This window comes from Falco rusticolus, chromosome 1 (assembly GCF_015220075.1).
Source record: "Falco rusticolus isolate bFalRus1 chromosome 1, bFalRus1.pri, whole genome shotgun sequence".
NCBI classification, from domain to species: domain Eukaryota; kingdom Metazoa; phylum Chordata; class Aves; order Falconiformes; family Falconidae; genus Falco; species Falco rusticolus.
This window is the reverse complement of record NC_051187.1, coordinates 15314117-15341099: the sequence shown is the minus strand read 5'-3', so window position 1 is coordinate 15341099 and position 26983 is coordinate 15314117. Positions and strand designations below refer to the sequence as shown.

The following is a 26983-nucleotide window of genomic DNA, read 5'->3' as shown; positions in this document are numbered from 1 at the left end:
TTACGGCTTAAAATTTTAGCTTTAATTTAAATGGAAAGAAACATTCCAAGAGGATATATATGTTTTATAGATTTAAATGAGTTACCAAATTTAGTTTTCATTGGATGTTACTGCAAACATGAACAATACATTTTAAGTGCCAAATAGGAAAGAACTGGGGGAAAAAAAAAAGGACATAACCATACCATATTAGAAGGGATTGGACCAAAAGATTCTGTAGGCAGCTGTCCAACATTTGATGCACTGACATGTTAGCTCATAGGATGTAAGGACATCCTTGAATCCATGTGAAAAAACTTCTCAGGGCTGACTACATCAACATTTTCCTGACAACTATCTTCCCTGCCAGCAATAAATCCCAGTTCAATACATATCTAAAATTATATACATTAGAGGGCATCTGTTCAAGAGTATTAAGCCTGCTTAAATTACTTGAGCAACTTTTTAAATATGTAAGAGAAATCTAAAAAGGATCAAAAAAATTTGAGAGAACAGCACTGCAATATTAATGCCAAGTTGTTACTTTTTTTTTTTAAAAAACAGATCTGTACAGCAACATAGCAAAGAATGCAGCGATCACAGTTCAAACCAGACAGCAATCTAGGAAATACTAATCCTGTATACAGCAGAGCTGAAACACTCCCAACATTTAGTTGCTCCAAATGTCGGCTACCCTAATGCACTCCAAACCAGTTCTACCTACATAGCACATTTTGGTGTGAAAAAGATTCTGTAAAGTTCCCTTTGTTTCCAGTGTTTTTCTTGTACAAAATATTACAATTTTTTTATATATATTTACAGACTTGCAAGGCTAGAAAAATATAAACTACAATTGGGCTTGGCAATCGGTTCTTTTCTTTAAATACATGACATTTCAGAACAAAAATTGTAGTGGTAACATATCCTGCACTTCAAGCATCTGCACAGAGAAGCTTTCTTCCTTAAGCATATCAAGCCTAAAAACCACGACTGCAGTGAGACACGTGCCACATTAAGTGCAACAAATGCAATTCATCTACCTCCTGGCATACAGAAGACACAAGATGAATGTTATTTGTGCAGGTTAGTGGCACAATATAGAAAAATCCATAACTGAACATTAAATTCCTTAATAACATTCATTAATTTCATAGGCAGAGCCTGTTAAAAAAGGACAACCGATGTAACTTCTAGGAAAAGCAGATACTAAGTTCATGGTGTATTACGCATCTTGAACAAAAATACAACAACAGTTAATGTTTCAGGGGCATTTGTTAGCTTCAAGCAAGCCCCTGGGTTTTAAGTTTTCTTCCATTCAACTTTGAGTAGCAGACAGGGAGGATTTTTTGCTTTAAAGCTACAGTATCTGTCATTATGGCTTTTAACACCCCACCTTTCACCAACATGAGGTATGTGTTTCTAGTGAAACAGAAGTTGAGCAAAATTAGTATCAATGGACCATAAAACTGGGTATTTAGGTGTAAAGAAGTCTTCTTATAAGAATTTGCCAAACCAAATTGTAACATTTCAAAATAAGGTGTCTTCTTTGTTTTTTTCTGCAGAGGGTTGTTGAGGCATCTAGGACACTGCTAGTAGTCAAGCCACTGAGCAAATCCTCTCTCCACCAGAGTTCTGTTCACTGACACCACCTAAAGGGAGGTGGAGGAAAAAGTAGAAAAGTGAACACACCACTTGCAAGAAACATCAGCAAGTCCCTAATCAACAATAAAAAGTCTGCATAACCATAAAACTTAACAGTGTTGGAAAAAAAGGTATGTCAACGCACACACCTCATCTCCCATCAAGTTCCACAGCTGTATCAGTGGCAGACCTGTGGCACTGTCGTAATTTGTGACCTGAAACACAGAAAACAAAATAAATGAGTGTGCAACAGTTGTGGTCTGAGCCATGGAGGCTGCAAGGCTAGCATCGTTCAGCACATATCAGATACTCAATACTTCAGCTGGTGTGTAGGCCAGAGGAAATGTGGCTACAGCCACCAGGCGGCTGAGGCACCCTGCTGACAAGTTTGCTCTCGTCACCCAAATTCATGTACTTGCTAGGAGTTCGCGATGCATTTGAACACTGCATTAAACCCAAGGGAGCTGTAAGATCGAGCGTCACAAACACTATCAGCTTCCCACTCATCCCGATTAACTCCCATGATAGCTACAGCCACCGCTGGAAGCACTGCAGAAGAAGTACACGCCTCTTCACGGGGATCAGGCTCTGCAGGCAGAAGCCTCTGGGACACTGCCAGGAGCCTCGCTGCTCCCTCCGGCCAGCCAGCAGCCACATCCCGACGGCAGCGTCGCACAGACAGCTGAGACCGGCAAAGCAGCACGGACCCAGGTGGATACTTGATCCGCTGGACAACAGGCCACATTGTGCTCTGGGAACCCCCTCACAGGTGCCCACCCTTCCTGCCCGCGTCAGTGGCGAGGGGGAACACTGACCCCACCGCAGCCGCGCTGTCGCTACTCAACAAAACGCTCAGCACCAAGATTTCTCAGCGAGAACCTTGCCCAGAGGCCAGGCTTACAGGCTCTGGCTTTGTTCTTCATTTCCCACACGCAGCGTGCTAGGGGGCAGAGAGAACAGCAGCAGTCACAACAGCAACAAGACTTTTCCAGACAGCTGTCACGTACCTGTGCCACTAGGACTGCACCTCTGGTCATCTCACTGACAGTGGCGTCAGCTTCGGATGAGAAGTGGTCCTCGTCTTTGGAAAGGCAACAACAGGAGAAAACAAATGAGACATTCACAGGCTGTAAAGGCCAGCAGGGACTACTAGGCTAATCTTGTCCGACCTCCTACATAAGTCAGGCCAGAGAACCCTCACCTGCTGCCGCTATAGGCATTTGCTGAGACCGGTCTGTTAAGCTGCAGATCACACAAGTACCGTGCCTGCTGTGCTGCTGAAGGGAGAGGATGAAGCGCTTTCTAAAGCCACTAGCTAAGTAAACGTGAACAGAAGTGGCTGATGAATTAGGGGGCTTTAAAGAAGAAAAGATACTTCTGCAGTACCTTTGAGCTGCCCTTAGTACTTTGATGCTTAATAAACTAGAGCTCAGGGGCCTCAGGACTTTACTGACCCTGCACAGAGTGCAATACTCTGAACGGGAACTCAGGAGCATTTGTACCACAGGCTGGCTGACACCTGAACGGTGCCAAAAGCACACTCTGCGAGCACTGGCAGCTCAAACCCCTCAGCCGGCACTGCTTGCGTAGGTACTGTTGCTAACTCCACACCTGCAATGCAGCGGAAACCTTTGTGTCCCAGGCAACACTCAGTCTGTACTCTAGACCAGACATAAGCAGAGTGACATTCATTTTGGAGGAAAGTTGCTTATTTCCTACTAAATTGCTGCAAAATAGTTTCTCCTTTGTACTCCTCACCCTGAGACCATCTCCAGGCAGCGAGTGAGCTCCTTACAAGCCCCCAGATCCTGAAGGAGGTCGATGACCTCAGGAAACACAAAAAACACTGACTTCTGCCAGAAGCAGCTTAAACCTTGCCATCCATCAACAGTTCCTGGCAGAGCCTGTGCCTCCTGGAGTCCTGCCAGCCACTGACCCCAGTGCTGAAGCCTGGCCTGAGCCCTAGCTCCTACGGCCACCCCTTCCATGCCCAGAAGGCATGATACAGCATGCATCTCTTAACACCGTTAGAAATGTTTTTTTCTGTTTTGCCTTCCCCGCCCCTCCCCCCCCCCCCCCCCCCAGCTTTTCTTTTCTAGGTAGTGACTGATATTCTTCCAGTGCTTGGAGGGTAGTACTTTAAACCTGTACAGAACTATACACATCAGTCATTTTAGTAGGAAAGCATCAGGTATTTGTCTCACAGACTAAAAACTAAGTTTGCATTTACAGCTATTCTATGACAGAAGGCAGAACAGTTAGAGCTACTTCACCTATATCCTGCCAGTCCTGCCAGCTTGCTGTCTGGAAGAGCAATTCATCCTCTCCTCCATGCAGGGAACACCTGGACGTTTATCATCTTTCCCCTGGACAGGTTATGACATGCTAGTGCACTTAGAAGAGTAAAATACAATGTTTCCAGTCCTTGCTCTAGTCACATCAAAGACTGCACTTGAAATAGGAGGGAGCAGTTTAGACAGAATCGTTGCTCGTACACAGTTGGCATTCATTTAAACCTGCAGGAGTGCCAGCGCTACATCTAGAGAGCACCATTACCTGGAAGTGGCACCACGTTGTCTAGTAAAACTTCTGCTCCTTGGAAAGGTAGTGATAAGAAGTCAGACCTTAAAGAAAAGGGAGTCAATCAGAATAAGAACATGGCTTTAAGTTACTCCTGTGTTCTTTAAGGTGACATTGATTAATCAATTGCTCAAACAGGAATTCCATTTAAAATTGATGACAGAAAAAGAGATCAGACTCTTCTCCCAGCAATCTAAGTAGCAGCAATAAATTGTCCGATTAACATGCCAAGTTGGACTGGGCTCCAAGCAAAAACTACCTTCATAATAGAGGCTGTACTGCTTTTCTCCCACCTCTGGGGCACAATTGAGTAATTCATGGGCTTGTGTATGAAAACCCTCATCCAACACAGCTCTCCCAGGCCTTAGGGCTGGGGCAGAGAGAATTTGAATCTTCTTCCTAGCTCATCAATTAACTGCACTTTGGGGCTTCCTGAAGGCATCCTTTTGCTCAACTTCCACACTGAAGTGCCAGAAGTTGCCATTTCCTCTCCCCTCCCCTTCAAAAAGCCTTGCAAGGGTTTGCTGTGCTCCCAAGGGACCCACATCTGCTGCTGAGACGAGCCTTTCTACTATTTCCCACTTCAGCTGTGGTAAAACCTAGAAGCAATTCAAACAATACAGATGCCTCTGATGAAGATTCAAGCCAGGTATGCCAGGTATAGCCTCAGGCTGTGAAGACGAGCTACAGACCTGATTTGCCTGAGTGTATCGACCTTCACTTTGTCATATCCTCCGTAGTCCACATATCTGAGCTCCACTTCACTAGTCTCTTCGAAGTAGCTAATAACTTGAGCCCGTAACCATGCCCCATTCAGGCCTGGCGCTGCACAGATAATACCAACTGCAAAGCACAAGAGTACAGAGAAGAAAGGCTCAGGGAAGCGGATTTCCAGAAGCCGGTGCTTCAGGCATTAGTAGCACTGCACAGGTCTCTACTGAGATCTTTTCCATCCCCTTTCACCAACCCCCCCATCAGACAAGGCCTGCAGCTGGGACACAGGAGAGGTGGGTGTTACTCTCAAGCCTGCTGCTCCTACCACGCTGTTCCACGCCGGTATCCCATTCCCTTCCAGCCTCTGGTCACTAACAGTGAGGTCTGTCCCCAGAAAGGAAAGTAAGCATCAAAACCCCCTTTCCATGTGATGCACCCTCCACTTTACGCCACGTGCAGGCAGCGCCACTATGAAGATTTGGGAGCAGTTCCACACTTTTGGCAGCAAAAACACGCCAAATACCAAGCTGACTAGGAATAACCTGAGACAGGCTTGCTCTCATTCTGCACGTCACCTGAGTGGCCGGAAAGGTACTCCAGGGATGAGTAGGGTAAGGAAGAGTAGAGCAACATCTGTACTCTGGCAGCAGCTCAAAAAACAGATGAAATGAGAAGTGACCTATCACACACTGCCCAGCCTTCCCTTCTTCCCAGCCTCAACTTCACTCCCAATTTCTCTACTTCCTCCCTTGGAGCAGCACAGGATGGGGAATGGGGCTTACAGACAATTTGTCGCACCATTCTGCTGCTCCTTCCTCCTCACACTCTTTCCCTGCTCCAACATGGGGTCCCTCCCACGGGAGACAGATCTCCATGAACTTCTGCGACCTGACTCCTGCCCACAGGCTGCAGCTCTTCACGAACTGCTCCAGTGTGGGTCCCTCCCACAGGGCGCAGTCCTTCAGGAACAGGCTGCTCCAGAGCAGGTGCCCCGCGGGGTCACAAGTTCTGCCAGCAAACCCGCTTCAGCACGGGCTTCCCACGGGTCACAGCCTCCTTCAGGCATCCACCTGCTCTGGTGTGGGGTCCTCCACGGGCTGCAGGTGGATATCACCACTACCGAAACTTTGCTGTGCAAACCCACTACACTCCACTGAACAGTTTGGGAGCAACCACGTTACTTGCCTTCCACTGGAGTTGGCAGGGTTGGAATTTCAGGTTGAGAATAGCAGGCACACATCTGCTGGTCAAGGCTACGCAGGACATGGAAAGTAGGGTGTGTGTGCTGCTGGAGAAACATGTGCCCTGCATTGACTTGGTTCGCCACGACCACCTCTACAGTGACTCCATCCGGGAGGAACAGCTGCCAGGGGGAGGAAAAGAAATTCTTTTTAGTGTTCATTGCAACACAAGCTTCACTCACAGCGACTCCATGTCCCACCAGCGACTCCTGAGGCTTACAGCCACGGGTGGAAAAGCCCTGGCACTCTCGTATTTCACTTCCAAAGGTCGCTTTGGATCAGGAGCAGAAAGCTACTTGCTGTTAGTCCATGCTGTTCTAAAGGAAATCAGGGTTGGGGTGGGGCCCATCCTGCACACAAGGCTGTCGGCACAGGCAGCTGTAAGACTTCTTTACCCAAGAGATCAGTGGTTAGTCAGAGGTGATGCACATCAAGCCGTGCTGCACTATCACCACAGTGCAACTCACAAGGATTCCCTGCCCACAGGGGTTTGAAGTACCAAGGTGATCTTTGCAAGGGCTGTCCAATATTTGTCACGAAGGCCCCATTTTCAAAGTCATTTGCCCTGGCTGCTAGAGGGCCATAGTGCTGGGCACCTTCCGAGCACTACTGTGCCCAGAATACATCTCAAATGCTTTGAATTCCCCAGCATAAATTCACTTCTCCAGAACAAAGCCTGTCTTCACATCCATGGAGACAGTCATGTGCACAATAACTTTATATCTAGATGCCCAGAAAAATTTTGTTGCTGAAAGGCTGGGCAATCACTGGAACAGGCTGCCCAGGGATGTGGTGCAGTCACCATCCCAGGAGGGTTAAAAAGACACGTAGACATGGTGCTTAGGGACATGGCAGTCCTGGGTTAACGATTGGACTCTGTGATCTGAAAGGTCTTTGCCAACCTAAATGATTGTACACTTCCCAGCTCAGGCACAATGGAAACAGCAGTGGAAGAATAGGTAGATAAATCTGATCTGTAGTAGTTACACAAGCAGGACAACAGAGTGCCACAAGAAATCAAACTGTTTTTGAGGGCATCTGTGCACCAGCCACACGGGTATCACATACTACAACGGCAGCGACTGACAACAGCCTTCCACATGACATCAGTCCAGCCAGCAAGCTGGGACTTACCCAGGCAGTCAGAAGGAGGGAATGAAGTGTCAGTGGTGTTGGTGGAGACAGGCCGTAGACGTTGGTGAGACACAGGTCCTTGAACTTCTTGCCAATCAGGCTCAGGACTTTGTCTACTTGAGGCCAGGAGCCTGGAACACAAAAATCCCGCAGAAAGCCTGCAGCATGGATATGCTGAGGACACCCCCACCCCGTGAAGCAATATAGCTACTAGAAGACTGTAGCTCCTTCTACAAAAGCACTACACCAACAACTTCAGTTTTAATAAGATTGACTGTGTAACCTGGTATCAGACCAACACAAGGAACTCTGCCTGCCAGGCCTTAGTTTCAACAGCTTTGGCCTCCAGTATGAACCCAATTCACTGGCAGATGTTTTTCAGCCACAACTAATCTAACACCCCTCACAGTCAAGAGTGCATCTCATGATGCACATCCCATAGCAGCTCCCTCAGGCCTGAAGGGATCCTGCAGAAGGTGCTGGTTAAGCCACAGCAGCTGGAGATGTTCAAATGCATTCTCACCTCCAGCAGAAAAGAGCTTTCATGTGCCAAGGTGCAGGCGACTTGGCATATACCTCTACTGTAACAGCACTGAGCAGAAAGATTTTGTAAAGCATTGGACTCGCAAAGCTGCTACATTTGTTTACCCATCTCATTAAGGCCTTCAAACTACATACTAGGCCGTGAACAGACATTCCACTTACCTTCAATGTGGCAGACTTGGGAGTCATGGAAATAAGGTAGTGTTGAGACATAGATTTTGGCACCAGATGACTGCCTCAAGTAGTTCATAAATCTTCCTTGTTTGCCAATCAAGCGGCCAACTAACTCCTTTGTTAAAGGGGACAAGAAAGAAACAGTCAGGAAGGGAAATGTAAATCAAATACTGGTTTTTGTGGCTTATTTCACCCACATTCCCAGTTCCTGTAGCACAGGGCCAGGATAAATATAAGGCAATGCTGGACCGGTGCAGCGTTCAGCTGGTCTGTGATAAGTCACAGTAGATACAGATCAGGAAGCACAGCTCATTTGGACAGCTCCATCTTCATATCTTCTAGAACACCATAAAGACACAATGGGACAAACCCAAGCCTGGTAAAGGCTACCACCTTCCCACGGTCAAGCCACATCCTCTCTCAATCTCCCACCACTTTATTTAAAAAAAAACAAAAACAACAAACCAACCAAACCAAACCCAAACATGCTACATGCATTTTTCATTGAAATATGAAATACTATGTTTTAGCACTTTTCAAACAAGCTAATTAAATTTGAAAGAGAATAGACAAATTCACCGGACAGTAAACCAGGCTATCACGCCCATTACACTACAGTGTCCCTGGACAGCTGTGCAGGGTGACGCAGAGGTGTCTGTGCAAGCCCCGTCACTTCTACGCATCCACTGGTGCCTACCACCACTTACTGCCAGAGGCAGATGCCACAGCAGAAGCGTGGGGCCTGAGTCACAGCCTGTCTCCACTAACCACTGAAACACATTTTCTGCTGTAGAACTGCTTCCTTAGCCTTTGTACGTGTCTCCAGCGCGGTCACAGCACCCAAGCACCCAAGGCAGCATACCTGCCCTGCTGGGAGCTGCTGTCTCACGTTACTGGCTGTCAGCATTCACCTCTGCTGAGAAGCAACACCACAACAGCACTGCTGTGTAGGACAGCCACAGCTTACTGTGCACAGACAAAGCAGGGAAGAAGGTATGAACATAGTCCTAATAAACACAATCTTTCTCCAAAGCCAAAAGAAAGCTCACTATAAAGACAGAGACACAGCAGCTCCACAGAATAGCTCAGACAAACATTCAGCTTGTGAGGAAGGATTTGGACAGGCAGTTGAAACGTAACCTGCCTACAGAGTGGAAAGAAAAAAAATTCACCACCTGCTCTTAATAACTGAAAGCATTCAGAAGGCTTTGAGGGTACACAAAGCACCAGACTAACAGATTGGGGTGGAAGATAATGGGGAATAATGAGTCCAAACAACCAATGCTCCCCTGGGCATAGCCCTCACATGCCTTTTATTTACAGTTGTGTACTAGCTCTTTGCTCCTGGGGAGTCCTAATAGGAGCTAAATGCTTAAATCCTTGTTGATTTGTTGCTGATCTCTGCGGGATGGCACTGGGCCAGGACCAGACTGGAAGAACCAAAAGACGGCTCTGTAGGGCAGGGCAGGATGCACGAGCAGGCCAGCAGCTGGTTACCTTTGGGACCTCTATTTCCCAGACAACGAAGTCAGACTTGCTGGACTCTCTTCCCAGCTTAGAGTTCTGATGAGCCACCGTCTTCCTCACGGCACAGCCACCGTCCACAAAATCCATGTAATCTACATTCGAACCTGCAAGACATGTGCATGTGTCAGCATTCAGACAACCCACACAATCCAGCTACCAGACACAAGGCTGTGAAAATACATCATTTCACAGAGAGGCTGCATTGAGATCTTCCCATGCATTCACAGTTGGGATGTTCCTATCAGGTTCTCCAGTATTTCAGAAAGGGTAAAGTCCCATCACATGCACCCTGCTGAAAGTTTCCTTTTATTCTTGGAGAAAAACCCACATGCCTCTGGGAATGCAACAGAAGGAGGCTAGAGTTCAGCAGAGTCCTTCAAACATGGTGACACCTCACACAGCAGCACAGACAAGACACCGTACGTCAAAGTTACCAGCTGAATGAGAGCTATGGTAACTTCAACACTGAGCTGCTGCAGCAAGGTACGTTGCCTTTTCCCCATGGCTTATACAGGGCTCTTCGCAGGGAGCTCAGAACGCAGGGAGGGACGTGCAACTTGTTCATCTGCTCTTTGCACTAACATTACATTCCTGCCCCAAGAGGGGCTGAACAGTGACACGGGTGCCAGATGTGCCCACTGCTAGCTGTGGTAGGGGATTGCCTCTTGCCCAAATTTGTCATATGCTTGAAGAAGCAAGGTGGCACAGCTGAGCTATGTTTTCTTCCCAAACCAACAGACGATATCAGGAACATTTCTGCTTGGGAAGGGGACAAACTCAAACAGCTTCCTCATGCTCAGATCCCAGATACAGCCCACGTAACACAAGATTGATCCTTCCTCCAGACTAACAAGCAGAAGCACGAAGATACTCACTTGCTTGTAAGTATTCAGACCATCCCGTGCAAGACCAAAGAGAAAAAATACACTCAACAGCTGTTTCACATTTGCCGCATCTTAACACAGCACAGCACAGATGCCTAGAAAGTCGAAAGCAAACAGTGCAGCAGCTTGCCAAAGCCTTCCTAAACAAGGATGAGGAGTGAAGGTCAGCTGTATGACCTCTTACCCAGCATAGCCGCATTATCAGCTTGACCTACTATATCCCTTCTCCCTGCCCTTCAGCTGTGTCAGTGCAGCGCTTTCAGCCCTCATCATCACCAGGCTCCACAACACGGCCTTGTCACACACCAGCATTCACAACAAGGCAAAACCATTTTCTTCCTATGGTTACCCTGACTAGCAAAAGTGTTTTGTGGGTTTAATGCTTAATTGTTGGCAAACTCAATCCCCATGTCTTGCAACAAGCAGCATTCCAACTACTTTGTAGCAATTACAAAAGACATCCTGTCATTAGGGGCTGTTGGCACCACAGGGTCCTAAAAAGGATTTTAACATCCATCCCTAAGGTCACACAGGTTAACATTCACTCAGACAGTTTTGTATTCTGCCAGGCACACATCATCCAGGATCTAGAAGGCAAAAGCAACACAGGCACAGATGGGGGAACTCCATGAACATTGCTCCCTGTTGGGATTTCTTGGCATGCATCTATTCTTCCAAGCAAAAAGGCTTCAAGGTAATTGGTCTGCAACCAACTGATGTTATCACAGTTCATCAGAGCACTTCCCTGGTTCACCCAGGAGCACCTCAGAAACCTGCCTTATGGCTTCCTTCCAGCAGCAGCCCATAAACACTGCTAAGAACCCAGAGGCTGCCTGAACTGAAGCACAAACTAGCAGGTCTCAAAAACCCAAGGTGCTCAACAGCCTGGCCTACACCCAGCAGGGCCCGTTGCACTGGGCTGCTCGAGCACATGCTTAGCTTTAGACCATGAGCTTTGTGCTGAGGCACACGCACCAGCCCCTCCACGTCCTTCGTGAAGTGAGGGGCCCAAAACTGACCCAGGGTTCCAGGTCTGGCTCCACCAGTGGCGAGCACAGGGGGACGGTTGCTGCCCTGGTCCTGCTGGCCACACTGTTTCGCACACAAGCCAGGATGCTGTTGGCCACCTGGGCACTCTGTTGGCTCACGTTCAGCTGGCCATGACCAGCACCCCCAGGTCCTTTCCTGCAGGGCAGCTCCCCAGCCGCTCTGCCCCCAGCCCACAGCACTGCCTGGGGCTGGTGTGCCCCACGGGCAGGGCCCGGCACGGAGCCGTGTTGAACCTCATGCAGCTGGCCTTGGCCCCTCGGCCCAGCCTGCCCAGAGCCCCTGCAGAGCCTCCTGCCCCTGGCAGGCCAACACTCCCACCACAACCTGGCGCTGCCTGCAGCCTTACTGAGGGTGCGCTTGATCCCCTCGCCCAGATCACCGATACAGACATTACCCAGGGCCGGCCCCAGCACAGAGCCCAGGGAAGCCCCGTGTGCCCGGCGACAGCGGGACGTGACTCCAGCCCCACCGCGCTCTGGGCCCAGCTGCCCAGCCTGCCACCCAGCACAGGGCACCCCCGGCCCGGCCGCAGCAGCCAGCTTCTCCAGGAGCTGTGGGACACGGTGTCAAAGGCTTCACCAAGGGTCCAGGCAGGCAACACCCACAGCCTCTCCCTCAGCCACCAGGCAGGTCATCTTGTAGGAGATCATCAGGCTCGTCACACAGCACCTGCCTTTCACAAACCCATGCTGGCTGGGCCCGATCCCCTGGCTGTCCTGCACGTGCCACGTGATGGCACTCCTGAGGACCTGCTCCATAACCTGCCCTGGCGCCCAGGTCACCCCCACAGGCCTGTAGCTCCCCACATCCTCCTCCCTGCCCTGCTTGCAGATGGGTGTCACACCGGCTAACCCCCAGCCTAACCTCCACCCCACATAACTCTGCAACAGCCTTACAGTCCTCAGGAGCTGCCTGCTCCTTCTTCCACCAGCGGTAAATTCTCCTTTTCCCTCCGGGTCCCAGCTCCAGCCAAAGCTCTGTTCAGCCAGGCCAGTCTCCCTCCGGCTCACTGTTCGGCACATGGGGACCACCTACTCCTGCACCATTAAGACTTCCTTCTTTGAAGGACACCCAGCCTTCCCGGGCTCCTTGGCCCTTCAGAACTATCTCTCCCAGGACTCTTGGCATCCAGGCTCTTACACAGCCCAAAGCTGGCCCTCTGAAAGTCCAAGGCAGTAGCTCTGCTGACCCCCTTCCTTACTTCTCCAAGGATCAAAGGAGACAGGGGAGCCTCCACTTCTTGTCACGTGGCCATGCAGTGCATTGGCCTCAGCGACGGTAGAGCACAGCTCCACCAGCCTATCTTCCTCTCGCAATCCCTGATACTTCTTCACCTTCCTACATCTGCTTCCAGCTCTGCCACCAGGCTGAGCAGATCCTCCACCCAGCCGTGCTCACACAGGTGTTACCCTGCTGCCCTCCGGCAGTGGCGATGGGCTCAGGCGCTCCCTGCAGTGACCTGGCAGCTGCGTGGTTATGTGGGAGCTCCATCTGGGTCACCACATGCCTTCTGGCACTGGCTCGTCCCGCCACAGCCGGGCTTCTCCTGGGGAGCAACGGCCGCTGCTGGAGCTCACATCTCACAGCAGTCACGGGGACAGCACCTGCCCTGCGCACCCTGCCGTGCCCTGGCCGCTCGCCTGTGCTCCCTGGGGCTGCGTTTGTACGTGTCTGGGTTTAACTGCCTTCACTCCTGCTCCGCACACACCGAGCCAGAGCTGCCGCTCAGCCAGGCCTCAATGCTGCCCGCTCTGGGGTGGGCTGGGGCACCCTCCCCCTCTCTCTGCCCTTGCTTCTCGGTTTTGCTGGTGCACAGTAAGTTCCCCACAGTCCCCCAGCACGATCCCCCACTACAGAGTGCCTACCGGCACGAGCGCTAAACAGTCACCCACTGGGGAAGTTAAACACAAAGAGGATTTATCTGAAGATGTTCTGGAGGAGAAGGGTTGCAGCACATAAAATGCTTGTTTGCTATGTTTTTGCAGGAGGATTTTTGAGCCTCTTACCTTCTGTGTGATCTCGAGCCACCCCCAGTGCACTGCTACACTCATTATGCAAGTCTGGACTATCCTCTTTCAGTATCCCATTACTGTGTGGCACTTTGCTGTCTTCAGTAGCAGGTTTGTCAGCTGGTACCAAGCTCTGCTCAGCAGACTTATCTTGGGTTGCAGGTATGCTCTGTGAGTCCGAATGCTGGCCTGATGCAACAGACAGCATTGCGTTCTGCAACAGGTCCTTTGCACTCTGACCACCTTCAGATGTGTGTGTGCTGTACCCAGGGTCCTCCATCACAGCAGGCAACTCTACCAGTGGCCCTCCACAGTTTTCCAAAGAAGTCCGATCAGCTCCCTGGGAGTCACCGCACACACGGTTCTTCATCTGACAGTCTTTTGTGTCTCCCTGAACAGGGCTGGACAAACAGCCGTGTGTTGAACAGCTGGAATCCATCACACTCCAATCCTGTTCCTCTGTCCAAGGGGATGCCACTACTGCAGCATCACACTTTGCAGCAATGTTCTCATCAGCTACTGTAGCTTTCTCCACAAGCATCCAGCTAGGGGAAACAACGTTTGTCTCCAGTGGCATCTTCACTTGGCTGGCTGCAACCTGGCAGATCTGAGCAGGCGCATCACTCATGGCACCAGACAGCACTTCCTCAGTGGCTATCGAAATGACCTTGAAAACTATCTGTACTGCTACTTGCTCGATTTCCTCAACTTCTTCCTTGTCCAGGCTTGCTCCTCCAATCTTCTCTCTTTCCAATGCATCTCCTTTAGGGTGTGTGCTCTCCTCCTGGCACACAGGTACAGTACTGGCAATTGACTTGCACATCTCTTCTTCCCTGGGCTGCTCCAAACAGGTAGACTCCAAACTATCCTGTAACGTGCTCACTGCAGGATCCTTGTGACTTGATACAACTTCATCATTGAGAAAGGCTTGTGGGGTATCTGCTTCCTTTCCCAACCCTAAGCAAAGGGCTGGCACAGAGCCAATATCCGAGAGCACAATTTCTGGCACCTGGCTTTCCTTCGGGGGCTTAAACAAAGAATCACCCGTCTGCTCTGCAATTCTGATCTCCTCCGTGATTCCCAGAGACACTTGTGCCACCGTCACTGATGCTGACAGCTGCTGATCTTGCTTTGTGCTAGAGCCTGAATCCTCTACAAGGCTCACCACAGCACTGCCGTGACACTCTGTGCTCTCTGAGATCAGAGGGAGAGAAACACAAGCAGGGACACTACTTTCATCTTGAGATCCTATTGTTTCTAGCTTGTCACTGTCGTCCTCAAGGGTGCTGGGCTGAATTGTCGTTACTGACAGGTCTGGAAGGTCCTGTGAGAGATCTAGCCTCTCATGAATTTGACACAGAAGAGAGGGCGTCATCAACGCTGCTGACAGCATGGAGGCTGAGGTGTCATTCTCTGGGCATTCCTCTTCTGATGAGAGGAGCAGTGTTCGAGGAACACATGCTGCTGTTTCGGATGAGGAATCATTCTCTGGCACTTCTTCCTGTTCCTCTTCTCCAACGGCTATGACTTGTTTGTTGTGATAGCTTGCATCCTTTTTTCTACGGAAATAGAGCCACCAGCAGCCAAAAAGTGCCAGTGTTCCAGGTATGGCGAACAAGACGACACGGTGGAAGCGTAAACCCATTTTGCAGTCTCAGTAATTGTATCTACAAGGAGAAACAGAAACCACGTTAAAATAGTCACAGGGAAGGTAACAGGAAGGCTGAAGTTTCATAAACGCCTTGAGGTATTTCTACTAGCACGAACAGGTTTCTTTTCCAGCAGCTCTTTAAATTCACAGCTCTGCTCCACCAGCAGACCAAAGACTAAGATCTCTACCTAAGACCAGGTGTGGAAAAGTGGCTATCTATTAAAATATGAAAGAAATTTTAAAATTCAACATTCAGTAAAACTGCAGCTGCTACTTCCAAGATGAAATGCAGTGGGTATGCAGAGTATCTACTCCCAGTAGTTTCCTCAGGCAACACAAACTACAGCCTTAGCACACGCTGAGAGGAACTGGACGGGGGTGGCGGAGTGGAGTGAAGACACCGTGGCCAGGCCCTGGTGCACTCCCTGCAGGAAGCAGAACTTGATGGTACCATATACTGACAAGCCACATAGTAGCTGTCAGAAGACAAGGGAAGATGTCAGCTATTGAGCCAACAACTGCAGTGAAATGGCTTTCCTCCGATGAACCTTGCTCATTATACTACCAAAGCACAACTTGATCGCAAAGCTACCCCCCTCCAAGGCACGACCACCCCTCACACTAAGCATGTACTTTATATTTTTATTTGACTCCACATTTAAAGGTCAAGTGAAAGAATTTTTACACCTACCAGGAACAAAATGCATGTACAACTGGAGTCACCCAAGCTCCACCTAGAAGTAAAGGAGTAATACAAAACTAAGTTAGGAAGTGCAGAAGTTAGGGAAGACTTCATCAGAACTCTTGAGATCGGTCAACAGGCTGAGCTTGTCTTCTCCCCCACAGGGAGACTTACTGGGGAAAAACTATACTGTATTCTATGCACACTTAATGACTGAACTCCAGCTGGCTTTCATTAGTGATTAGATTTTGTGTGCATACCATTTCACACTTGTTCTTGCAGTCAGCGCATTATCAACAGCAATCTCAAACCTTCATCTGCCACAAATCTGCATAATAAAAATCCTCAGCTGAGATCTGTTTTGTGCGAGTTTCTGGAAACTTGAAGACTTGGTTTGATTATGTCACCGGGAATCCCCAAGCAGGATAGGCGAATCGCCCTCCAAGACCATGCTGTTCAGAAGTGTCTGTAGCAAGCTCTGACAGGCTGGTCAGGTGCAAGGGTCTGCCCTTCCTGGGACACTGAGAGACTAGGTGACCATCACAGGTTGGGGGATAAAACCTCCCCCTTAACGGGACACTCAGGAGAGCTGGATGTTCCTCACCATTACACTCACCAATTTCACCTTACCACAGCTTTGCGCCGACACTTCTTCCTCCTGCCTTGCCTTCGCAGGGCAGCACCCAACACCGCAAGCTTCTGCAGCACTGGGCTGGGCCACCACACAGTGTGCCACCAGCGTTCCAAGACGGGACTTGACACACTGCAGGTCTCCCCAGCCCTGTGCTTCCCCAGAGCTGCACAGGCTGACAACACACACGTCTCTAGAACGGAACTGCAAAGGTGAAGTGCTCTGCAAAGGCTCTCGCCCCCAGCACCGCAAGAGGCTGGTGTGTGGGCACAGCACCTAAGTCTGTAGTTAACCGGGAGCTAAACAGCATCATGCAGCTACTACATTTACTTTTACACACACAGCGTAGGAATTCCTGAAAGAGCAAACACAGCCTGATGAAGCAAGTGCCCCCCAATAACCAGAAGTCTCTAAAAGATTTCACAGCAGTGAAGATGGGAAATCGGCTGCAACATCCTTAGAGTAGCGGTATTTGTCTAGCAAAAGCAGCCTGGACAGAACGCTGCTACTCAAGAACCCAGCTTCAAAGTGTGTTCTACATCTAAATCAGCTACTCCTCTGACTTTCTGGAGTCGAAAGCTGTCTCTTAGCCTAGAAAGTGTGTGAAACCTTCCCTGCCTGGACACCACTGAGACTCACGTCCCAGGCATGCTGCTCAGGTGTTTACAAGCCTCACCTGAGTTACACAAAGCAGGGCTGACACCTTTCCTACTTCTTAAGGGAAGTCTAGAGCCGGAACACAAAGCCAAACAGTTACCTGCCCAAAAGCAGCTTTTGCCTTGCTAAAAAGCACTTCCAGTTTAATTTTCATTGAGCAGGAATTAAAGCAGAACGCCACGTGCCTGACAATGCTTACACACAACAGACTTTTCTTGACACGCCTCAAGGCTTTTGCCAATAAGCAACAAAAATAAAGGTTGTTGTCAAGAGATAACAAAGTCCTAGAAATGGGAACCGCGCATTGCAAGGAGTATTATCTAGTTCCTCTTTAGAAGCATAGTATTTCTTAGTCAAGAGAAGATAATCAAGTCATTCTGTCAACTACGCTTAGTCTATCTCAACCAGGAAAAAAACAACTTTTATCAGCAGAGCAAGTTAATTCTGACAGCAGCTTCCAAATACAAATTTCCTTTGGGGCCTTGATTGTCATGAGAAGCTGAATACATTCTAGCCGAGGGACAAAAACAGGCTTCCCTCAAGCTCAAAGCAAGCATCCAAGCCTCATACAAGTTAATATTCACCCCACATTTCTCACCTCCTCCAGCCATACCCTCCTATCCCACAGGAGCAAACACAACTTTATCCAAGCTAGCTTGGATGCCAGCCTTGCTTCTGTACTGTTTAACCACACAGTCCTAACGACTGAGGCAAGTAAACAAATGAACGGCAAAGAAGAGGGACTAGATTTCTTGCTCAGTCCCAAATCAAAGGTCAGCTGTAGACATGATTTAAGTGGTCCAGTATATCACAAATGAAGTATTTATGTTGTTCTACACGGGAAACTTGAGGCTGTGTTCACTGGACATTCACAGCTGGTATCTTCTAAAGCCAAGTTACTTCCAGCTGGCTTTATGCAGTCAGCTAGCAGGACTCACTGCTGAGGATGAACCTTCAGTTGACAGCAACACCTGAGATTTGGAATTCAACAAAAAAACCCTCATAAAACCAACAAACTTATGCAATAATTTGGATGTTTGGTTTCTGGAACTTGGTAAATTGAAAGGGTGAAGCCCATACATTCCTAAGACAAAAGGTTCACGTTTATGCTCTCCAGCACAGAGGCACACTGGGAGCCACTGTGAGTGCTCATCTGCTGTCCGCTTCGGTTACTGTAATTAATGCAGAACCACCCGACAAGCTGTCTCACAGGCACACCACAAACTCAAACTAAAGTAGCTCACATAAGTCCATTCCCAGCAAGCTTTCCTGATTAAACAGACAGCCCTATTATTATCCGATTCCCTATTAAGTTGCACCAACTGCACAAACAATAGTACCACACAGTTGCACGGCGCAGGAAGACAGCAGCAGGATGCTCCACCGAGGGACAGGCCTGTCCCAAAGCCTGGCAGACAAAAGAGTTCCAAGCCTTTTTAAACGTTAATATCACTTAATAAAGATCACTCTTCTGTGATATTTACATCAGTGGGAACTGGTGGATCAGCTGACTGCTCCTTGCAAAGCTCATTTAATTTCAAGTTTTACAACTGGACTAGTTTTAGCAAGAGCCACATTATACTATCAGGGATCATGTTAAAATGGAAATTCCACATCCTACCATCATCTACAAAGTAATAAAAAGGCAGTGGCTCTGCACAAGATGCCAGCAGACATCCTAAAGCCCTGGGCTGGCTAAAGGGACAGCTAACACCAACATCTCCTTACACACACACAGTAAGACAACTTCAGTGGCCCGATTCTGACAGGCTAGTCACAACAGTTTTTATGCGATGCCTAAGATGATGGCTGATTTTTAACCTGCTCAACCAAACAGTTGTAAGATGGCAGCACATACTTCTCTTTAATTTCCTCCACAGGAGAGCTCCTAAAGCCCACATCCGTTTCCCAACACAATTACGAGTGACAAAACCCCCTCTCCATTGCCAATTTGATAGCCAGTTCAGGAAGGCAGGAGCAACGGGATCACTTAAACACATGGCAGGGGAGGAGGAGGAGAAAGCCTGGGATTTTCCTGCCAGCAGCAGAACAGAAAATGGCAACTTGTCAAATCACATGGGCCTTAAACGCTGCCAAACTGGAGGCAGCCTGGCCCGACAGTCCTTGGCGTTTCTTGTTCTAGAGCTCTAGTTTAGCTCTACAACAAGCCAGGTTTTTCAGCCTTTTACATCCGTCCGTTTACCCCTCTGCAACTAGGACTGCTGGTTCGTAAAGATGTTAAAGTTGTGGAGGGTCCCCGTTAGCAGCTTTCACTCAGAGCAGCCCGTTTCCTGAGCTCTGTAGCCCACGTTAACCGGGCTGTGAAAAGCTGGTCTCGCTCAAGGGGCACCTCTTGCTGTTCTTGTCTTTCAGTACTGGTGTTTGAAGCAGGAACTGCTGCAGAACACTTACCATTAATTATTTAAGGATAAGAAAATGACCTGTTTGCTACTACTTAAAATAAGATCCAGTCTTAAATCTAGCTTGCCTGGCTCCTACCAGTCTTGGAATGTTTGCAGGCTTATTTTCTGAGCTGTCTCTTCTGGGTGATGCTCCCTGGCAGGACACCAGGCTGGCCTGCGAGGAGAACGTGGGAGAGGCCATAAAGCCTTGCGGCCCACACCCCCAGCGACCAGGAGCGTAATGCCAGGGGCTCCAGCCCCGTGTTATTGCAGGTTGCTCTGACACCACAAAGCCATTCTGCAATTCTGGCACCACAGCTCGTGGGGATAGCACACCTCTCTGAACAGCACTCCAGAGCCGGACCTGGAGGAGGCAGGTCATCCCCTCCATCGCGGGCCATCTGCCTCCTTTATCTTTGTATGACAAAGAAAGAAGCTGCAGTTTGGACATTGCACTTCCCAGTTTTGCTTCAGATCAAAATATGCCTTATGCCAAGGTCGGGTCAAGTATGTCCACGTCTGTTTCTGGGCTGTAATTTATCTTAAGGGTAGGGTCTCCAGTCCCTTAAGTTTTTGTCAGCTCCTGTTCTTATGCCTCCTGTAAGGCAGAGCATGGGCTACTGGTTATTTTTAGCATGGAAAATTTTAAGAGCCCACATGGTTTAGTTTTAACTGTGCCAGCCTCGTCCAATTCTCTTTCACCCAGACAGTATTTATTTCCCCGAGTGCTGTATCGCTAGCTATAGGGTTTGCGGGGAGGCACCCTAGCCTTGCTGGCGATGCTACATTACCCATTTAGCTGCCTGCTTGTTTGCTTTGTGATCCTTCAGGACGGCCTTTAATTTCAGCCTTGATTTCCACAGCTTGCAGAGTCTGGAAGCATAATCTCTCAAGTGCTGGGGCAGAAGGGAAGCGGAGGAGGCAGGGGCTGGCAGCACCACAGGCTATGTCCCTGCAGAGTTGGGGGCTCAGTCACTTGGGACTTGTCCTTGTGTCTCTTCTTGTAGAGCCTTGAAGCAGCCTGCCTCAGAACAGACCTTTTGTGTGTAGAAAGCCCTGAAAACATGGAGCAAGTGCTTGCTGAGCTCTCCTCTCTGATACTGAGGATGAATTATTTGGCTTCTCTGCAAGCCTTGTGCTGCAAACATTTCTAACCTTAGAAGGATGTGTATACCGCAGGGTTGTTTGTCCTGGCTACAGAAACAAGGTGGCTTAAAACTGCTCTGGGACCCTAATGCAAACAAGTAGAATAAGTACATTGACTGTCCTGGGCTTTTTTTTTTTTTTTTTTTAAAAAGGTAGGCAAGTGTGCACGTTCGTTCTTGTCCTCATCTCCCCTATCTTTACCAGGAGTTTTCCATAAATCAAGCCAGGATACAGATTTGGAGAGCTGACTGACCCCTACTCTCCCCTTGGTGTTTTAATCCTACCCTGACCTACTGTGGGGATTCTTTAGCAAGCTGGAAAAGCCTCATGTCCTAGCTGCAGCTCTCTGGCTGTGCCTTGATACAAGGTGTGACATTTAGCCAGGATTCCTGGCATGCCAGAAGGAAGTGGAAGTGGCTGCTGGTGCAGGGCAAGCGCATACAGCATGTGAGGTCCGCACTATTTTTGGTGCAGGACTGCATGGGGCCCTGCATACTGGGAAATGGCACTGGGGCATCCAGCGCTTCACACTGGTTCTGGCTTTTACAAACCAATTGTTTCCAGTCCAAAGCCTCTGGAGCTGCTGCACTTCCCCTACCGGCTCCTCCCGCCTGGAGAGGGTTGTTTATCTCTACGATAAAAACTGCTTTCAGCATAATCAGCTTCACTGATGTTCCCACAACAGCTACTCTCCTCCTTTGCACCTGAAGCCACTACACTGATGGCTCAGGCTTTATTAGTATTTCGCCTTACAGTCACTGCTGCTGTGTACTTACTCCCACTCAGGAGCCCAGCACAGCTCCAGCAGCATCACTTCAAAGCAAGACCCTGAACAATTTCTGTTTACATGCCCAACAGCAGACATTTACAATAAAACTGTCAGCCTAGACAAACTATAGGGTTGTGGAGTTTTTTTACATATGTTTTGGAAACCACTGAAAAGCTCACACAGATGCAAACACCAACTGCCAGCGACCCTCGCCACCCTGCACTGCCTAACGGAGTAATGCAAGGTGCAGAGCTGATCACTCCCACTGTGCAACAAGCCACAGGTTACACTATGTGATTAACATTACCCCTATCAGATTATCACACTCCTTACTCCAATTTATATCTTATTACTTTCTTGCTCCAATTGTTTCATTATTTATGGTTACTCAACCAAGCTAGCGTCTCCCTGTGAATCCTCTATTACAGAGGAAGGCAAGATCAATTTTTCACTGCTTTGCCAGAAAGGTCTCTCAGATACAGAAGCAAACTTCAGAAACTGCTTTTGCACCCCTTCACCCATACCACCTTTACCTTGCTTGGCTATTCCTCAAAATTGGGTGGAGTTAATTTTTTTTTTTTGCCAGTTGCGGAGTCTGCTCCAGAAACAGCCAGACCAAATGTTTCTGCTTCTCCTAGCTAGCCAGAAGACTTCAGCAGAGAAGCCAGAGGGCACGTGACCTTTCTGTTATCATCCAGCCTGACAGTGCAGAGAAAGCTTTCCGATTCAGACTAACCCTCCCCACGACTGAGGAACGAATACCACTTTTACAGCCAAGAGGCTAAGACATCAGTTGTTGGGATTCTTTCTGAACAGCTACCTCTGACATATGTACCAGTCCAGACTCAACATTTGTAAAAGCATTTTTCATAAAAGACTAAAGAAAATCAGTCCTCCGTGGTACAAGCAAAGCAGTTTTTATTATCTTTATAATCTACCAACACATTAACAAAATTTTCCCCAAATCCAGATTTTAGCACCTGTAATTCTTTCCACGTTTCCACCCAGGCTGGAGAATAAACCAAATTATTTTCCAGATTATTTTTTTTTTTTTTGGGGGGGGGGGGGGGCGGGCACGGGGGGGCATCAACACTTGGTATTTTGTGTTTACTTCTGCACCAATGAAGCCAATGCAGCCCTTGCTAAGGACAACATAGTATAGTGTGTGCCGCTTCTAGATTAAAATTTAAAAGCAACCAGTTAAGTCAAATGCCTGGCATCTATACAGCGTGCACAATGCTCAGGAGTAGAGACTAAACTAACCAAAGGCTTTCAGTATTCTTTGTACACAAGACAAAACACAAGCATGAATTTTGAAGGGGACAAAACGGTGAAGTTTACATCACACCACACTGATACTGCTGTAAGAGATGAGAACACAGGCAGTACTGAGACCAAACAGGTATCTGGAGAACAGCAGCAAGACCTGCTCATAGAATGTTTACTGTGCACAGCAACAAGACCTTGATAAAGAGCTTCTCAAAACAAGAGCTGGAATGAAACAGAAAAGCAAAAAACCAGGTCATTCAGCTGGAAGCCTTGTGCCCAGGGCTTGGCTAGAGAGTAAGTTGCAGAAGCACACAGAGAGGAAGAACATCAAACATTTGTGAATAAGGCACCCTGTATTCATCTGCGCTGGGAAGGAACAGCAAAAGGTTTCACTAGTCATTTAGACCCAACAAGCAGGGAGGTAACTTGTGTGCATTAACAAGGTTGCTACAGGAAGCCACACAACATTACTTGAGACCTAATCAGAGAGGGACGTGCTTCACTTTGATCCGCATTACAGTAGTGCCTACAAGCCCTCGCCCAAGTTACACCAGGGGCTGTTCTCACACACAGAAAGGCTTCCCCCAAAGATTGCAGGCTGCCTCCTTTCCTCAGCTTCGGCTGCCCTTTTTTAAAAAAGCAAAGCAGAGACACAGATTAAGTGACCTTCCTACCATCACATCAAGTTGAAGGAAACACAGGGAATATAAAATCGGTACTCCAACTCAAGAGACTGGAGTCCATCCTCTTTACCAGGCAGCAAAGAGAACACTGTACTCCATTCAGCTTGAAATACTTCTGGGAAGGGATGTGCAAGTTTCTTTCCTGCACCCCTGAACACCAAAAGAATTCTTCCTAACCCAGCATTTCAACAAGAAACTGAATACAAGTCCAAGCTCATAACAACAGGCTCCTCCTCTTTAAGGAAGGGGGAAACTGCAGGGTCACAGCCCTAAGATTTTTGGGGATACACACTCCAAACCTTGTTCCTGAGATTTCAAGTTTCCAATTCACAGATTTATCCCTATGCAAAGCTAATGCCCTCGATACAGGAGGCACATGCAGATCATGAGCTTTTGCCAGGAACTGCTGCTATTTATACACAGGGAGTCAAAAATCAGTTACAGCACATGGCAAGTTTCTCATCCTCATTTGCCAGGTGGCAGCAGAGGTCAAAGGCAATCAGGACCTCTTCGGGTCTAGCAGCAGTGGTTTGTTTGCTGAAGAATGATTTTACACAATCTTTTATGAAGTATTCAACTCTGCTAATAGGAACGTACAGGGCTCATAAATTCAGAGTCAGTTTCCAGCCAGGATACAAAATGCAAGAGCAGCAAAGTTACACTGAATCCATGTAGTGGACAGTAAAAAAAACACGGTTAAACAGCTGAAGACAGACCATTTGCAAACGCAGTAAGTGACATGCAAACATATCACCTTCAGCAATCCCCAGGAGAAGCAAACTCAACAGCCTTAATTTCCAGGAAATAAGCACCTGCTGAATGAAATAGCTCCTTCCAAGTATCTCAGCCTCAAGTTAATCATCGCTTCATGAAGTTTAACCAGCCATTTGCATTAAGAGTTTCACAGAAGCACTGTAGATAGAGATCAGCACTTTAAAAAAGGCTAGTCATTAGATCTGAAACATTAAACAATTAAACCATAATTAATGTTTTAATTAATGGGTTTTTATTACTTCTAGATGTTGCTAAGGTCACCTGGGATATATCAGCCCTGATGTTAGAGCAGTCTCCCTGAACACTAGAAATACCTTAAGTAATTTTTTCCCATCTGTTAAGTGCACATGAAAGATGAGAATCATACATAAGCGGGGTATGTTGCTTTTAAAGCATTATGCTCTGCAGATAACCACTACTGCAAAAGTATACTTGCTCTCAAACACCCCCAAAGTCAGCCTGCAATGTTTTCAAAACTAACACAAAAATCTCAACATAGCAAACCAACCACTTCTGTTTCTGAACAGCTTTGGCTGCAATCCTCAAAATCCTGTCACCATTAACTCCCAAGAGAATCTGTGGGAACTGGGAACCTACATACTGTGGTGGATCACCCTGGGTGGTGAGGGGAATTCCTGCTGTCTAATTTCAGACATCATGGTCTAGGTTAAAGCCAAGGCTTTCTAGGCAGTTGATGATTTTCAGAATTAGTATCTCAAAGCATCTCCAGAGATCTTTAAGAAAGAACTCATCTCCTAGGATGGGTATCTAAACTCAGCGTGACTCAGGGGAGCACACCTGAGAAAGGCAGCTACCAGAACACAAGTGAGTTCCAGCAACACCACCCACACCGTCTCTCCAAACCTAACAATACCGTTTGCTTCACACCTGAGAGCAAAAAGCCTGTAGCCCTGTTGTACAAGATAACATTACAACCCTGGCGAGATTTATGTGCCAGAATCCCCCACCACTGGCGTCCCATGACAGCTTTGGGAAGTCCTTCAAAAGCTTCAAAATAATGAAACACTGAAACAAAAGCTGAGAGACTGTCAAGCAAGTGGTACTGGGATAGCAAGCGATGCAAGAAGGTGGGCTTCTGGAAGGCTTCAAGCACAGCTCAAGTTCTACAGGCTTCTTGCTCCTTTTAACTTTCTAAAGACCTGCCATTTCCTCCAGTGCTCTAGGTAGCATGTGCAGGCAAACCAATTAATCAAGAACTAAACTGTGCCATCAGATACACGTAGAGAAACTGTACTATCCCTTTACAGAATCATAGGTACGCTGATGTTACCAGATGACAGGTACAGCAGCTCAGCAGACGCCTGCACAACATTTCACCTTTTACACAGGAAGCTCATTATAGAACGAGGAGTTAAGTGACTCGCAGTGGGTGGCACAGTGACCCCCAGCAGAGGTGCAAGCTAAGTTCAGTGGCACCAACAGCCCCAGTCTTCGTGCTACCAAGGAAGGGCCATACCACCTCGTGAGCTGTGCTGCACTCCGGTGTGCCATGTGCCCGATCATTCACAGGCACAAAGCAAACAGAAGAAAAGGAAAGTTACCCTCTCCTGCTACTAGCAGCCCCAGCCACAAGTCCTTTCCTTTCACCAGAGACAAAGTCCAGGAGGCACTGAAAGCGCTCAGCAGGTGCTAGCGCAGCCGCAACCTGCCCGGGCAGCACACAACCCTGCAAAAACAGAAATTCAGGATTACTCCCGTTCTGCAGCCCCTCACTTCTCCGTAACAGATGGACCGCGGCTAAATGCAGCTTTTGTTGCTGTTACCTATTATGACCGGTAACTTCCATAGAGGGGATGCCCTTACTGAGAGTCTACTCATTCTGCGCTCCTTGCTTCACGGTCTAGCTTACTAGACTGCGATAAAGAACTTTGGCAGACATGGATCAAGTTGCCCTGTTCTGGAACGTGAGTAACTTAGACCTTACTGGCGTCAAGGATGGAGAAGAAGAAGAAATAAAAAAAAGGAAAAACAAAACAAAAAAAAAAAGGTGTCAAACAACATGGACTTTTCCAGAAAGTGAGGCTACTGAAGCATTCCTTCCTCAGCAGCAATATAATTTAAGTTCTTTGCTCCTGCCCGTGTTCCACGCTGGTTTACAAGCCCACCGCGGCCACGGCAGCACGTGAGCAGCTCGCCAACGGCCGGACCTGCTGGCCACGGCCGCAACCAGCCAGCGCGGCCCGGCCGGCCGCAGGGCAGGGGAGGCCGCCACCCGCCCCCCAGTCCGCGGCCGCCCCGCTGCCTGCCCCGCCGGGACGGCTGCAGCGGGACGGCGCCGCCGACCTCAGAGCGCTGCGGGACACCGGCCGCCGGCGCCCCACGCCCCGGGCCCGCCGCCCCGCGCCCGCCGCCGCAGACACCCCCACCCCACCGGGGTGACCTCGGGGCCGGGCACCGGGGGCCGACCTTGGGCACGGCGCCCGCCCCCGCTGCGGGCACGGCCGGGCGGCACCCCGGGGGAGACAGGACGAGACGGGACAGCGCCGCCCGCGCCCCCCGCCCGGCCGGGAGCGGCGGCGCCGCACAGAGGGGAGCCGGTCGGCTGACAGCCCGGCGCAGCGGGCCCCGCCGCCGCCTCGGGGGCCAGGAGGCGGCCGGCCGCCGGTACTTACGGGTGATCCGGCAGGGCGCCGCTCGCCCCGCGCCGATGCCCGGAGCCGGTGCCGCCCCCGCGCCAGGCCCACGTGCAGCCCGGCCGGGCCGCCGGGCCGGGACATGCAGCGGCCGCCGCCGCCCCGCCCCGCCCGCCCGGTCTGCCCCGCCCGCCCGGTCTGCCCCGCCCCTCTCGCGAGAGAGCGCCGCCCGCCCCGCCCCGCCCCGCC

At 49.1% G+C, this 26983-nt stretch overlaps 1 protein-coding gene across 3 annotated transcripts; it reads right to left on the bottom strand.

Moving 5' to 3' along the window:
- On the bottom strand, positions 1 to 26881 carry AKAP1 (A-kinase anchoring protein 1). Of its 3 annotated transcripts, none has more exons than XM_037411855.1 (12): positions 26774 to 26867; positions 15819 to 15861; positions 13474 to 15143; positions 9504 to 9637; positions 7995 to 8121; positions 7290 to 7420; positions 6100 to 6277; positions 4893 to 5043; positions 4177 to 4244; positions 2628 to 2701; positions 1770 to 1835; positions 1 to 1628 (listed from the first exon to the last, which is right to left on the bottom strand). In XM_037411855.1, the coding sequence occupies exons 3-12, from the start codon at positions 15119 to 15121 to the stop codon at positions 1569 to 1571; spliced, it is 2637 nt and encodes an 878-aa protein (XP_037267752.1). In that variant the 5' UTR covers positions 15122 to 15143; positions 15819 to 15861; positions 26774 to 26867; the 3' UTR covers positions 1 to 1568. The 3 variants fall into 3 exon arrangements, with proteins under 3 accessions (XP_037267752.1, XP_037267762.1, XP_037267771.1); XM_037411865.1 differs by lacking the exon at positions 26774 to 26867 and adding an exon at positions 25703 to 25814; XM_037411874.1 differs by lacking the exon at positions 15819 to 15861 and having other exon boundaries at positions 26774 to 26881.
- Between the last annotated feature and the right edge of the window lie 102 nt (positions 26882 to 26983).